Below are 15,998 nucleotides of genomic sequence, written 5' to 3' on the forward strand. Positions count from 1 at the left end.
TGATCTTGTGTCCAAGATGTCCCCAGCACCAACTCACAAAGCACTGATATGATAAGTGCCTGTATTCACTGTAAATAGGATGTACAATGTTTAAAAAAAAAATTATTTAAGTTTGCATGTTTTAAAAAAAATAAAGCAACGTTTAAATTGCAGGTGTTTGTTTCTTCAAATTGTACTTATTGCAAGAACTTTTGTAAATATTATTGTGTTCTATAACATTCTATTTACATCCAATACAATTGTAGATTACCAGTAAAGTTGCAATTATTAGTGTACATGCAATGATCAGACTGAACAAGCATCTTAGTTTTCCTATTGTTGTGTTGAATAAGGTTGGCAATGCCAATAATCTTTATTCAATTAGTGTTTACAGTTGCTGAATAAAACTTGCCTTTCACTGCCTCCAATAGGCAGATGTCCATAGTCCTGCATATAAATGTTTCTTGCATTTTGAAGAGAATAGATGTTCAAACACACTGGGTCTAATCCAGGATGCTGAATCATACACATGGGAGGAGTCTGTATCTGATTCATCCTTCTTAAAACCTGTGATATAAATAAACAAACAAAAAAAAAATAATAATATTTACATATATGAACTAGGAAAGATGTGACTGCTGGTAGGTGATGTATGATGTCCACCTTTGGGGTCTCCCTGCAGCAGACGTTTTCTCTTTCAGTGGGCATGGTGCTGCAATTTCCACAAGTGCACCTATTCATCAAAAAGAAAAGTGTAACAAGTGTACAAAAAAGTTGGTTACAATGCTTGTATGCAAACGAATGACTAGATGATTTTGATATATCTGTCAAATTACAAAAACACTGCTAGGAGTAGACAAGAGTGAGATTGTGACATTGACACTTTGATGCATAATGTCCACTACAGTGTCAGGATGGTATTTTAGCAAATGAGCCACTTCACTGGACATTAGTGAATCATCTAATACACTGTGACTCACTGAAAAGTACATAAATATCGTTTAAAATATGATACATTGTTATTATGAAGTTTGCCCTCAGTGATAAACAGACAAGAAAATGATACAGCTATATTTTCATAGAATTGTATATTATATAACTATGACAACATATCATTGTATTGATTTTTTATAGAATAGATAACGATACATAGATAAATAAAACAAACAGTCAAGTAATAATAAACATAAAGAAAAACAACACGTTACCTGTCTAAAGAAGAAAAATATTGAATGTCTAAATAACGTGAAACAAGGCAAAAACAGCACATGATAGTAAACGTCTCATCTCAATAACCACTGTAAGCTGATAAAATATGTAGACTACATCTCCGTTAATGTAATCGACATTAAATAAAAGGTAAACCTATGTGGGAGAAAATAGCAACGAACGTTTTAGCTCGTTACCGATGTTAATGTATGTCTCAGTCAAAATGATTGTCTTTACCATTCAGAGACATCTTGATGTAGACGTCCATCCAACAACTCAACATCTTCCCTTTCCAGCTCTGGTTCAGAGTCCGGCTCAAACATGTAGGGTTGAATCCCGTAGGTCGCGGCCGAGTCGGGTTCATTCACAACTTGTGCCATGATGTCAGTTTGTAATGATGCTGAAGTTACCTGCGTGTCAACCCCCCTCCTTCCTTCAACCAATCAACGCGCCCCTCATTTGCATTATTAAAATGAGCGTCCACGACAGCCAAAACATCGCATTGATCTCGCGAGACAATAATGCCTTCAGAAATAAGGGTAAAAGTAGGTCTGTGTTTATTTTTTTTCCACTTTTATTTTTTAGAAGGGCCTGAAAGACTATAATACAGCAGTAGGTATCCAATGTAATACTAGGTTATGACTCCTTTAAATGTAAGGAGTAGAAAGTACCGATATTCAAGTTAAAATGTAAGGAGTAAAAGTAATAATAAAAATAAATAGTAAAGTAAAGTAAAAATATCAGAAAAATCTACTTGAGTACTGTAACGAAGTATTTGTACTTCGTTACTTCCCATCTCTGTACTAAACAGATTGACTATTTCTATCAGACGTCTACAGAAGTTCTTATTGAGAGTCAACAGATGTTTAGATGATGGTTGAAAATGTTTTCTTTGAGGTCCCCATCATGGTGATCAGCGTTTGCTTTAGTTGGGCTCTTGACCCTTAACTTTTGTTAAATTGCTTATTTTTCAGCAATTGCAGGGGTGACTATCATTCTGTTGCGCATAACCGAGGAACATCTGAGGAATCCTGGTTATTCATAAGCTGCCGTTTCACACTGCACATTCCTAAATCCCGGGCTAAAGTCCTTATTTGCGGTGTCAATAATATTGACTGGACAAACACGGCACGTGACCCGTTTACATAAAGGCTCTAGCATTGCTGTCCTCATTACACATTGCTGACTGTAATCAAGTTTTCAAAAGTGAACTTTTTGAAGGCAAGAATGACGGTCTCTTCTTGACACGTCCCCCCGATTGCCCGCGAGCTTCTCCTCCTGTCCATTCGGTAATCTCTCTACTGTGCGACAGAGAGTCGCGTGGTTATGAATCAATCGTTAGCCTACTTTTACAAAAACTGCTTCTACAGGGCCATAGCGTAAGATACAAGGTAATGGAGCCTTTTATACTTTTTCATGTTTCTTTAGAAATAAATAATGGACAAATGGAGTCTTTAAAGCCTCAGATGTAAAGTTATTCACTGTCAAAGTGACGCCAAAATGAATGGGAGTCAATGGAATAACAGCAGGTGATGGTCTGCTAATCAATGACAGCGCCCGGGGAAACTTCAGTTTATTCCGAATGATTGCCCCCTTGGGTCCGCCTTGCTCTGATGTCATGCTAACATATGTCAAAAAACTCTCGAGAGCGCAAGGCGGATGTGTCGAATTCTGCAGTCGAGCACAGTTGCTCTCCACCGACTGCGCTGATCAAAAGCATGATGGGAAACGACTTGCTGACGACACAGCTTAATGATCATTAGCTTAAACAACCGTGATGAATTGTTCTCTTTTAAAAATTTATTTTAAAACTCTGATATGTTTTATTTGTATACGTTATGTGTGAATATTTTCAAACTATCTGACAGTGCGATCTCAATGGGTTATGCATTGCAATTTTTATTTAAAGAAAGCGCGTCGTATTAAAGGTGGTATCAGCGATTTCAGGCCCAAACATAAATGTTCACATTCATCTAATCTTACCTAACGATCCGCTAGCTGCCCGCCCCATAAGCATGCCGTCAAAAAAACGCGGTTGCAAGGTTTTCGCGTGCAGCCGTCATAGGCAGCCGTGCACGAGCGCAAAACCGCACAACACCCACCCCTGTCGGTGATTGGTTGGAACACTATTTGTTTGGGTTTTGAGTGTTTGACTAAACTGGGTGAAGACAACTGTTTTTGTGTGCAGATCTCAGAGCCTAGGCTGCCTACAGAGACGCGTTTTTTTGACGGCATGCTTATGGGGCGGGCAGCTAGCGGATCGTTAGGTAAGATTAGATGAATGTGAACATTTATGTTTGGGCCTGAAATCGCTAATACCACCTTTAAGGCGAGACACGGCAGGCAAAAACATCTGGGTTTTTTTTACTGGTCAATGTTGAGATTTGGGGATATTTGTCTTCAATAACATGTCTTCTTTCAGACTTGTGGTGAAAAAAGTCCGAAATACACATTTAGGTCTTTATTTTACTACACTTTGTTTGCGTCTGTAGATTTCTCATAAATTCAACAAAAGTTTGCGTTCTTAATCAATATACTTCTCCTTGATCTCTTCCGTCACCCTTTCATCACATGCGGCGTTAGGAAGCTCTCTCTCTTCTGTACGATCCTGTCGGATCCAAATATGGTAATTTCCTTTTTATCAGCAACCAATCGTGAAAGTAAAAGGACTGAATGCGCGATCTCATTGGCTGATGATAAATCTTTAAAGCCCGTTTTCTCAAAATGACTTTACTCTCATACTCCAAGTCCGAAATCTCCACTGCAGTAGCACCTATATACACCAAACTTTACAGTCTTGTACCTAGTTATATTATGAAGACATTTACAAAGGGATTTGTAAATATATTATTCCTAGCTTGATTTATATAACATTTTATTCCAAAAAACATGGCGAAAATAATTAAGGCTATTGACAGTATATTCTGATTTACAGGATAACAAAAGTAGATATCCATAAATCCCTCTGTAATTTTTTTCCCATCTAATATGTGAACACAATGAAAAAAAATATTTTTAACCTGGCTTTATTCAATACTCAGATTTTGTTTTTTTAAATATATGCAAATTAGCGCATATTTAATTAGATATTGCCTTATTTGCATATTTAAACATTAAATTACAGAAAACTTGTAATACATTTTTTTCTCATCTTAATGTAAGTGATCAACTGGGAAAGTTTCATGGTGATATCTGCTAGCTAAAATGTTTACCCTATTCACCTGTAGTGTCTCGCCTTAAAGAAAAAAAAAAGATTGATAAACATGTTTTTGGAATGGAATTAAATACATACTCTGGGCGTCTTGTTCATTATATTTGTTTTTAGATAAAAGCAACAGAACTTAAAACACATCCAGTTTTAGCAACACTGTGCACAAGCGTGAATCCCACGATATCCATTTTTGATCTCGCAGCTGTCTGATCCACTGCGAGAAGAGAGAACTGTCCGGTTTGCCTGCACTTTTCACAGCAGCCGCCTACTCACATCTCAGGCGAAGCAAGGCGCATCTCAAACAAGCCTATAGGCGTTGATATTATTCTGCAAAGGCAGTCTACAACTGCCCTGTGAAGTGACAAGTCTCCACTTGAGATGCCTTGGTTTTCTGGCCTTGGTTTCAATAAAGGCAGTTTTTGAAATAAGGAAGTTTTGAAACTTACAGGGTATTTTATAGTGTAATGAACTCTTAACTGTCAAAAGATCAAGGAAAGTGCAGTGCAAAAGTGCAGTTAGGAACAAGAGGCAACAGAACTGGTTGTATAGTGGTTTTATTCAAGTCACATGTCCTACAGCCAGTACTGAATCAAATCATGGACAGGAAGATGTGTAGGTGGTCTCAAATGAATCACCTGAAATAGGAACAGAAAAAGAACTGGATCATTTAACAGTGAATTCAGCCAGAGCAAAGCATGGTTAGGATGCAAGCGTACTTGGCTGATAGTAGTCATAAACATTGATGACTGCTGGCTTGAGATTTTCCACTGCAAGAACCTGTTTCAGCAGCAGAGTGTAACTCATGGGGACGCCTTTGGGAACCTACAAGACAGAAAGGATGAACAGCAAATACACAACACTCAAGATGGCAGCTAGTAATATACCCAGTCTCACCTCTTTCAGATACACTAGGACATGATCATCTTCAACATCAACCCGCTCCACTAGTGGGGCAAACGATTGGGGTGAAGAACCAAGCTGAGGGGAACATCATTTGCACAATTACAATTGAAGGAGCTTCAAGCATCTTGGGACTTTCTAAATCATCTTAAATACAAACCAGTGACGCATCTGCCGTGAAGCCTGACAGGAGCTTAATGTCAACTAGAACCATGTTAGTGCTTGATTTTACACCATTGTATCTGAATGAGTGTGAAAAAGAGGTTTAGTCCAGACCAAGAACACAGCTTCCCTTTTTGTAAGAGTCATAAACATCAGTTGGTTACAGGACACAATGCGGCTTACTTCACAGTGAACTTCAACATGAGATTGGCTCCAAGTGGTTGGCAGTCTCCAGTCACCTTCGCTTCGACACTCAGCGTCATGGAGACTTTAACGGGTGTTGGGATGTTGTAGAAACACGCAACCTATAGTACGAGTAGAAAAATCAAACAAAACACATTTAGATTTGGCTGTGCACAACAAATATAGATAGATGGGATGAAGATACAGACCTGCACAGACACACAAGAGGATCCTGATGCTTTAACACTATATTTGCCTGGAACGTTCTTCAGTGGCTTCTCCTGATACAGCAGCCTGTTGTCCCGATTCACTTTGAAGCTATAAGAGTCTCCTCCTACTACTGAGGACTGTACGGTAACAGTGCTGGAGCCGTCCAAGCTGAACACTTGAGCAGCATACACAGACAGAGCCTGAAGAGCCACCACAGTGTCCTAAAAACAAGTACAAGATTAAAATAAATCCTTAAAATGATTGCACTCATGTTTGGTAGTCAGAGGCACCTGGGTGGAGGAAAACCCTCCATAGGGATTCTGCTGGGCCACGAGCCAGTTGACAATGCGGTTAGCATAACCCAGATTAGCTGCCGTGAGAGGCTGAACAGCAAGAACCGCTAGCAACACGTAAGAGCTGATCTCCACCGCCAGAGTATCACCAGATGTCGTCTGAGACCAATGGACCTTAGTGCCTTAGGATAAGATGGAGGTGAGAAAGTTGATGCCAAAGACCCTGATGAATCAACATCAAGAGGCTGGTAAATCTTACCTTCAGAAATTGCAAGGTTGTTCAAGGCAGTTAAAAGCTGTGATCGAGTGGTGGTCTCTCCGGCCAGACTGAAGGTGTAGGCCAGCAGAGCCGTGACATAAGTGTTTCCAAGGTTCCCAACGACAGGCCTCAAGCATGACAGACCGTTGGTAATGACAGGATCCTTAAAAAAAAAAAAAAAAAAAAGCGCATATCAGTCAGCCAGAACAGGAGGGTCATCTGCAAGGAGCTTATACAACTACTGGATTGGTTACCGTGGTGGGGACACCTAGTTCAAGCAGCGATGCAACAATGTAGGCAGTCATGGTCACACTGTCACCAACTCCACCCTTAAAAGAAAGAAAAGGAGACTGATTTAGAAGACCAGTCCATTGTCCAGTGCATTTAGAAACATGTAATGCACCTTCATGTCACTATGGTACAGAGTTCCCTGCTGCATGAAACAGCCGTCTGAACCCTGCTTGCTGATCAGCCAATCCTTTGCACTCTGCAGGACATGTGGATCAATGAAGACAAATTGCCTCGCTAGACCAAAGGACCTCATGACAAAGGCAGTCAACCTGGTCGTGAAAAAGGTTGACAAAGTAAACAAACTGTTTGTGCCACGACAGATTATACACAACAGTAGGACAGTGTGAAACTCACCATGTATTTGATTCATCATAACCAAATGTGCTGTATGATCCATCGCTGTGTCTGAAGTTCAGTTGTCCTTGGTATCCTGATTAGATCATACAGCACATGTAAGTGATAGTCCAATGGGAAGAGCAGGACAAAGCTTCCTTGAAATTGAGTCTCCTACATATATAAAGTGGATTTGGTCATCCATACCGCTCTGAAGGAAGCCTGTGGCAGTCTCTCGGATGGCTGCGGTGAGTTGCCCTGTGACCTTCAGGTACAGTAGGATGTAAATATTTGGAGCAAGAATGATCATATTCTGTTCTCCACAGCCAGATGGCATCTGTAATAACCCATTTAGATTCTTCAGCGCACGACCCATTATGTCCCCTACAAGAGGTCAAGCATAAAACCCACATCAGAAACAGTTATTCTACCAAACTTCACGTCAGTTTCTACTGAATGAAATGTAGTACCAAGGACTGAAACTGAGCATCTGGCAGATCCTTGAACCATGTTTGTTGGAAATCTCAGAGTCATGTCTTCAGAAAGATCTTTTCCTGCAGACAAGAGAAGGGCTCAGCATTTTAGAGCTAGGCTAATGTTTGGCTATACAGGGAGAACGTATTTGGGAATCATGGAGTGCAAACAAACCCTTTGGACACAGTAACCAACTCTGGGTGTTTGTCCTTTCAACTCCTTCAGGCTATAGAAGCAATAACACCACATCAGTAAAGCAGCATGAGCTCCATGACCAGACTACAGAAGGCTAGTTAACACTTACCAGGACAAGTAGACTTCGAATGACTACGTCGATGCGTCCTCTCGTAGGCACAGTCACGACTTCAGTGCCACATCGGGTCTGGGATGCTTCAGCTGAAGCACTGACAGTCACATTGACAGTTCCTGCAGTGACAGACAGGAAGTGAGCAACACCCTTAATATACACTTAATTTAGAGAGGATCCAAAACTGACCAAGAACAGAAGCTGAGAGAATCCATTTGAAGGTCTTTCTCCCATTGGCACAAAGACAGGATGAATACGGATCAGTATATGGTTTAAGAGTGAAGGCAGTGGATGAAGCTGGAGTTACTTTAACCTGCCAATGAAACAGAACACATGGAGCAAAGACACATGACCTTCTCTATACAGATGAATTATAAAAGAAACCATGGCAGACCATGATGCACTTGGACAGATAGCTGAAGACTGTGGCCTTCAGCTCAAAAGACTCCCCACGGACAATGGAGTATGGCAGGGAGAGCTCCAGGAAGAAGGGCTGGAAGACTGTCAGCAGAGCAGGAGGAGCCAGACCAAAACCTTTTGAAGACAGGCAGAACGCCTCAGTCTCCCATGTGGTGATGGTGTCAGGAACAGTGAGGGGAACTCGTGTTGATCCAGTGTTTCTGAAAGACAGGAGAAAAATAAGGGGAACAGGGAGAAAAACTGCGCAAGTAGCTTTAGAAGGAACAAGATGCTTCACGAACCCCACACGAGCAAGCTGCCAGAGCCATGTTTCTGGAAAGTAAGTCCTGACAGTCACTTCAAAAGAGGAAGTGTCGGGTCCATTCAAAACCACCACTGAAAGACAAGCAATTTTACACCAAACTGTCTTAGTATCTGCAGAATAAACAGGGTTCATAACTGCCCCTCTTATTGCATTTATGGAAATGATTAAAACACCCAACAATTTGTTGATCCACAAGTAGTACCCTCACGAAAAAAGGTTTATTAGTGCGCTATTAGTATACTTTTAAACTAAAAAGTATACTTTGTATGTACTTCTCAGAAATACACTTCAAATTGGCCTATACTTGTTGATCGAGATATAGGCTACTTAAAGTATTCTTGGCTTGTACTTGTTTACTATTTTGTTTGAGTAGCTTAATAAATACTTTTTTTTTAAAACATTACACTCTGTCTTATAAACTAACATGTTCAGATAGCATCAAGCTTTCGGGTGGAATAGCTTAGAGTAAATAAAATAAGAAACTGAACCTGATCTTGAACACAGTGATAACCCTTACAAAAAAAATGTTTAAGGGCCTGTTCACATATCGCGTCTTTTGCGCGCGCAAGTTCGTTATTTCAAATGTAGGCGCGCGGTATGCGCGCTCATAATGGAAGTGACGCGGTCGCGGTGCGACGCGCTCGTTTTTTCCAAGCGCGTCCGCGCCGCATCGAGATAAAAACATCTCAACTTTTAAGAATGCCGCAAGCGCACCGCAGGTCACGTGACAAGAACCAAGCTTAGCAACGACAGACGCCTCCGGAGCGCAACCACCCGAGCGCTTTGGAAAAAGGAGAACGCGGCGCGCCTAGCGTTTTCTATGCGTTTTTAGGCGCGATATGTGAACGCCGCCTAAGTGTGCTATTAGTATACTTATTTTCAACTAAAAATAAGAAAGCATACTTTCAGTCTACATTTTATATACACTTCTCAAATATACTTAGTTACATGTGTACTTGACTTGTACTGAGAGAAACGTATATTTGGCCTGTACTTGTACTCAATCTTTTGATCGAGATATACAAAAGTATAATTAAGTATCCTAGTTGTTTGAACTCTTGATCAAGTAGCCTATTAAATATCATTTTACATAGTTTTTCATATACAGTCTTATGAAACTTACATTGTTAGAAAATATTGATATAAAACATTTCTAATGCTGCGTATCTGATTTTTTGTGTAGGCTAGTCCACTGGTAGTGTATAGGAATTAACTTCTACTTTACTCTTTCCCCACCATTGACTGAATTCCAGCTGTCCATGTTTTCACTGTTATATGGTAGGGGGCGCTATGACACATCTAGTACAGAATCTCCGGATCAAAACATAGAAGCTGAAACAAGTGATAGAAGATTGCTCACGCAAATGTAAGATAATGTGATCAAACATTAAACGGCGTGTAAATCAAAACTGCTTAATATTTCCAAATGAAATGAAGCATAACCCATGAAAAGAAAGCAACTGAAGCTTTTGGGGTGTTGGACTTCAAAGTGTACTTTCATAAACTAAAAAATGGTTACATGTATTAAATTCGTAAACTACTAGTATACCCATAAATTCACTTGCAGTACAAATGAGAAACACAATTGTGAACTAGTTGTGCACTTAGTTTACTACTCTTACACTTAAACACTTTTATATTCTAAAAGTGGGCCAATTTAGTCCCAAGCGGTATTAAAATAGTACACTTACAAGTTTACTACTAGTACATATTGACAGTATATGTACTACATAACGTATACTTAAATACACTTGGACATCACTCAAGTATACTTTTTCATAAGGTAATCCTCACATAACTGAATGCAAGTTCACCAAGTCATGCAGAATTTTTCACTGAAAGAACAGCCTCTCTGCATAGACCTACCATCTGGGAATCTGCGATACAGCGGGCACGGAGGGGCTTGTACAGCGAGATTTGTTGCGATCTTCATTCCCAGGCTCTGTCAGAGAGACAAGTCAAAACACAAGACAGATTTAAAGTCAATGACTCAGTTTGTGACCATGTAGTCACAAAATACAGTTTTCTACCTTGAAGGTTGTGTACACTTGATTTGTAGGAGAAGTGTAGGCAGGATCTATGTCAAAAGCTAGACGTGGTCGAAAACCTAGACACTCTGGTTCATCCTGAACGCTGTTTGGGTAACCTGATAGTGATCGCACCGGGAGCAAGTCAAACACCTGAAACCATGAAAAAAAGGTAACTTTTGAAAAAATGTTGAACAAAATTCATTACTGTTTGGAATGTTATGTCACAGAGTACATAAATGTATGTTAAGATGTACACCAAAACTGCTATAATCATAACAGAATAGGTTTGTTCAATTTCTCTCAGCATTACTCAAATTCTAAAGCTGAACCTGAATGTCAGTCAAAGCCAACAAGAATTTTAAATCAACTGCACAAGGATACCATTTTCGCACTCAGACGTCTTCCTGGCTCCAAGATCCAGATGCTCTGATCTACAGCACTGATGCCACACAGAGATCCTGCTTGAGCAGAGACAGTCAGAACATTTCCCTCAGCAGGAACGGCCGTAGCAGGAGAGAACTGTAGAGACACCTGGAACAAGGACCAACACGCTTTAGGACACGTCATCATACCCCACTTAAAGCCAAAAAAGTGCTAATGCACATCATACTTTGTTTCGGAGACACATTTCGGTTTCAAACGACGCACTACCAACAACAACATTCTCACTGGGCAGAACACAGTAGACCAGAATCTGCACTACTGGAGCCATATCGACACTGACAGACAGCTGGAAAGACACCGAGCCGCTCGTGACTGTATTAGAAGCCCTCGCTTTGACCGTCTGAAATCCATGGAGGACGATCAATCCTCTGGACAAGACCTGACAAACACAAAACAAGTGGGTGCATAAACAGTCGAGAGCAATGATTATAAAAAAAACAAAAACAACCTGATATCCACTCACCATATAGATGATGTCAACGCTGTAGTCACCAGTCTCTCCAAAAGAATACTTCACGGTCACTGGAAACGCAGCACCACATTTGAGTGGCTGCTCAAGCTTCACTATAGTCAGTTCACTAGATGGGTTGTTAGGAGAATCAGGTTGGAGAAGCCGAACAACCCTTGTATCTGTAGTGAAGTATGGCGATTTGTAACCATTGACAACCGCTGGAGTAGCACTTGCCTGGGGAACAACGAATGGAATTGGTTTCTTGCGAGAGAAATTGAGATCTACAGAGATCGGAGTCAACACTTCACAAAACACAGAGCAAATCGTACCACCAGATTCAGAGCGGCTTTAGGAAGACTAGCAGCGCTGAGGGAGAATGAGGCCAGTCCTTTCTGGTTTGTGGTCAGATTCAGCAGCAGTTTGTTGGGCCAGCTGTTATCCAGGAGATAAACCGCTTTGTTTGCGATTGGAGTTCCATCAAAACGAGACACTGAGATCTTTTGGGAATGATCAAGGTTAGGAAAGGGAACCAATGTGAAGGCTTCTGCAACAAGGAATTAATTATACTTGCCTTCCCATTAATCATTGATCCAGGTTCAAAATATTCTGGGATGTCCAAAAATATAACTCTGCCGACTTCAAATGTAATGGACACTGTTGCAGATTTTGACATGACTACATCTGGGGGGGTGGAGAGATACAATATAAAAAATAAAAAAAATAAAAAAATAAAAAAAAGAGAACTGCAAACAAACTTTAAAGCAAGTACCATTGGTTCAGATCAGCCAAAAGCTCACCTGTTCCCACCTCAGTGACATTCACATTTACAAGAAAAGTATCTTGCATATTATTTTCAAATTCAGTGTTGAAAAACACTGATGTATCGACGCTAAGGGAGGCACAGCCTGTGGCATTCATCTGGTAACAGAACAAAGAGTCACATTAAAGTCAAGCACAAGAAAAACCCTCCACTGTAAGGCAGGAGTCAAACCTTTGCAGTTTTAGTCAGGCAACGACGGGTCACATCAGGAACCACAACGAATGGAAAAGGATCACGGCACACTTCCACCAAGGCTAGACCGGGTACAGGTTGGCCATACGTGTATCTGGGAAACATCACAAGGGACAAAATTAAGAACTGACCAACCCCAAGACAAGATAATATCTGTACGTTTCACTCACTTGGCACAAGCCTCGACTTTCAGTCCCACATCTGCAACGCTGTACATCTGTGGTGCGTTTACAGTCACGTCAAACTTGGGCAAAACTAAACCAGAAATAAAAACGCTGTAAGACCTCAGATCTGTCTCTGAACTGTTGCACATCATTCACAATAACTTACCATATTTTTTCACTTCAAAAACATGGGAGATCATTTGGTCGCCAATAAAAGCCTTTAGTGTGTACATCCCCATCTGAGCCTCTGGGTTTAACTTGTGAGAAAGCTGCAATATCCACTCCGTTGAGGAAACGTTTTTCCACTGACCAATGCGGTTATTATTATTGTCCTATTAAAACAATGAACAGCTTATAAAACGGCAAACAAAATGTACAGACAGTGGCAGTGGCTCCATTCAAAGACTCGGACCAGAACAAATTCTCACCTCCACAACCACCAGATTGTACTGAAAGACAAAGACAGGAATATTAAGCATTTAAAATAGACACTATTGCAGCAATCATTGAAGAGAACTGCAAAACTGTGCACGTAAAAATAACCTGCAATAAATTTGCAATTTGTTCATGGCCAGACCTTACCATCTGATCAAGTGGCACAAATTTGGCATCCATGGTGACAACTCTGAAATTCACTGCAAAGACAGATAAACTCATATTATTTGCATAATGCACTTGTAGACAATCAGAACTTGTAGCGTACTGGACTATATACACCTCTAATATTAAACCAAGGGACAATCACAGCTCACCTGTTTGTCCTGGATTGTAGATGGGTTTGTCTGTCTGGATGAAGGTCAAAGGCAGGTAACGTCTGAACATGACTTTTCTCTCTTCAGTCGCTTTGAAGACCTTCCCTTGAACATCTACCTTCAGCATCTGCACAGATTCTCCATCTACTTGAGGAGCCTGTGGACAACTCAGTTAACTCAGACAAAAAAAAAAGAAAAGAAAAAGTCTCATGACAACAGACCTGGAAACTAAAGCACTGATGAAATGGCTTTGAAGAAACTTGCTGCACAAGTCGAGTTATCCTTTTGTCATCAAGCAGAGAAACTGTCATTGTGAGACTCTCTTGGGGTTTCAGAAGACTTGCACACAATTTGGCATCAGATCCAGTTTCAATCACTGCAGGGAAAGTCACCATGAATAACCTGTGTAAACATCATGAAGTTTAGGTTCAGAGACCAAAGGGAATCAGGTCAAAACATTTACATGTTGGTTGAACATCCACAGAAAGTGGCTGCCACAGGGTTGCCAGGTCTGTGCATCAAAAATAAGCCAAAGTGGTTATCTCCATCAGAGAGTGGGTTGAAGTACCAAACGTAAAAAAATTAAAAATTTAAATAAAAAAAAACCCCACACACACACGGGAAACCCTCTGATTTAACAACAATGTGCCATGGTCCCAAAATAAGAGCACAATACAGCCATTTTTGTACAGCAATATATTTGAGGAACAATAACTCCAACAGCACACAAACTCCATTCAACAGGGACTTATATAAAAAAACAAGTGTTAATGAATAGTTTGGTTGGTCCCATTCATCATTTGAACACTAGATGGGAACGAGTACAACATGATTAATGAACTTAAACATTTAATGCTTTGGTGCTTCATTTTGCCATCTTTACAACTGCATCATTCAGCATAGATTAGACATTAGGCCACTTTTCACTTCAAAGCCCATAGTACTTACGGCCTTTTCTGTCCATCAACAGCAAAGAGGAAAAGGGCTAAAACGAGCCCTTTCCAAACACATATCTCCCTCACAGCCATGAAGAGCAATCATCCAAGGCTAGACAGAAATCAAGAGTCTCTTTCAAAAAAACCCTGCAGCACTTCTATTAAGATCCACACTGCGCTACAACTTAACCCTAAATCAGCTGCACTGTTGCCAGCGTTATTTATGATTCATAACAGCTTGATTTAGCTCTCACAGGCAATCTGGACATCTTTAGGGCGGAGCCACAGTAATTAATCACAGGGTTGCCAACTCTAGACTTGTTTGAAATTGGCAAATTCTGCACAGCTAAGATTCTTGATAGCACTGTGTGGAAAAATGTAGTCATATGCTTTTCAAAAAAACAAACAAGTGGTTTTATTTATTTTAAAGCTTAAGCTTGAGTAAGCAAACTGTACTTTTTATGTAATAAATAGAACCTTATTGTAAAGTTACTGATTAGTTAAACACCGATTCAGACATCTCCTGAGTTGGAAAGATTAGTTGTTTTAATCATTCATTAAAATGAATCGGTTCAAAGGAGTCATTAGTTCGCGAATTGGACATGTCATGCGCGATGCGTGAGTTTACATTAGACTCACACGGTAGCCAGGCGTCTCATCCAATGGTGAGCTCAGTTGACGCTGTGTGCTTCAAGATTCTGACGCAAGTGCTAAGATTCCGATTGGCCAAGAGAAAAAGTGCTAAGATTCCGATTGGCCCAGAGAAATGTCAATTATAAGAATTATCCAATAATGTTTTGCGATACATGAGTAACATCAGAGAATGTCTAATAAGGCGAGAAGTTTCACTCTCAGTACACTTCCGGCTTCTGAACTGGTTGCAGTTCCTCTCTGATTGTGAGGTGCAATGAGCAGAAACTGCTCTTTGTAAATAATTGGAATCTGTTTTGGGAGCGTCCTAGGCTTTTCCGTGCTGATGGCTTACACCCAAGCAGATTCGGAGCAGATCTTCTGTCGGATAACATCTCCAAAATGTTAAATACCTTTTGACTACTAACCAAAAGTCCAAATCATAGTCTCTGCTGCACCAATTTAACTGATATAAATACTAGTGTAGAATATTGCATAGAAACTGTGTCTATTCCTCGTTTAGTGAGATCAAATAATAAATCCACTGCAGGATCTAGGAAAAATCTAATTGTTATTAAAACAGAAAATGTTGCTATTAGTAAACAAAAACAATTTCTAAAGCTAGGTCTTCTAAACATTAGATCACTCACACCTAAGGCAGTTATTGTAAATGAAATAGTCACAGATAATAGCTTCGATGTACTTTGCCTTACTGAAACCTGGCTTAAACCAAATGATTATTTCGGTCTAAATGAGTCTGCTCCTCCTGGATACTCCTATAAGCATGAGCCCCGTCTGTACTAAATGTTACGCTCTTAGATGTTAGAAAAAACATCCCTATTATCTCTAGCCTTGGCTACCGTATATAGACCGCCTGGGCCTTACGCTGATTTCCTACAAGAGTTTGCAGATTTTCTCTCAGACCTATTAGTCAATGTCGATAAAGCATTAATTGTTGGAGATTTTAACATACACGTAGATAATCCAAATGATGCGTTAGGGGCTGCGTTTACAGATTTATTAAATTAATTTGGGGTCAAGCAAA

The 15,998-nt window shown here is 40.2% G+C and overlaps 1 protein-coding gene across 1 annotated transcript; it reads right to left on the reverse strand.

The window, feature by feature from the left end:
• Positions 1-4,936: 4,936 nt before the first annotated feature.
• On the reverse strand, positions 4,937-15,330 carry LOC309479650 (alpha-2-macroglobulin-like protein 1). Its single transcript, XM_082143836.1, has 34 exons — positions 14,963-15,330; positions 13,610-13,790; positions 13,389-13,545; positions 13,219-13,271; positions 13,065-13,085; positions 12,803-12,968; positions 12,643-12,727; positions 12,452-12,566; positions 12,258-12,378; positions 12,032-12,141; positions 11,790-11,957; positions 11,473-11,694; positions 11,176-11,388; positions 10,947-11,096; positions 10,566-10,715; positions 10,402-10,477; positions 8,513-8,606; positions 8,206-8,431; positions 8,001-8,124; positions 7,809-7,930; positions 7,679-7,730; positions 7,501-7,584; positions 7,238-7,414; positions 7,052-7,127; positions 6,810-6,966; positions 6,661-6,735; positions 6,407-6,569; positions 6,145-6,329; positions 5,854-6,075; positions 5,645-5,766; positions 5,460-5,541; positions 5,294-5,377; positions 5,116-5,221; positions 4,937-5,034 (listed from the first exon to the last, which is right to left on the reverse strand). The coding sequence occupies exons 1-34, from the start codon at positions 14,980-14,982 to the stop codon at positions 4,994-4,996; spliced, it is 4,200 nt and encodes a 1,399-aa protein (XP_081999962.1). The 5' UTR covers positions 14,983-15,330; the 3' UTR covers positions 4,937-4,993.
• Positions 15,331-15,998: the final 668 nt, after the last annotated feature.

The sequence above is a fragment of the Leuciscus leuciscus genome (genome assembly GCF_965113295.1).
Source record: "Leuciscus leuciscus genome assembly, chromosome: 1".
In the NCBI taxonomy this organism is placed as follows: Eukaryota; Metazoa; Chordata; class Actinopteri; order Cypriniformes; family Leuciscidae; genus Leuciscus; species Leuciscus leuciscus.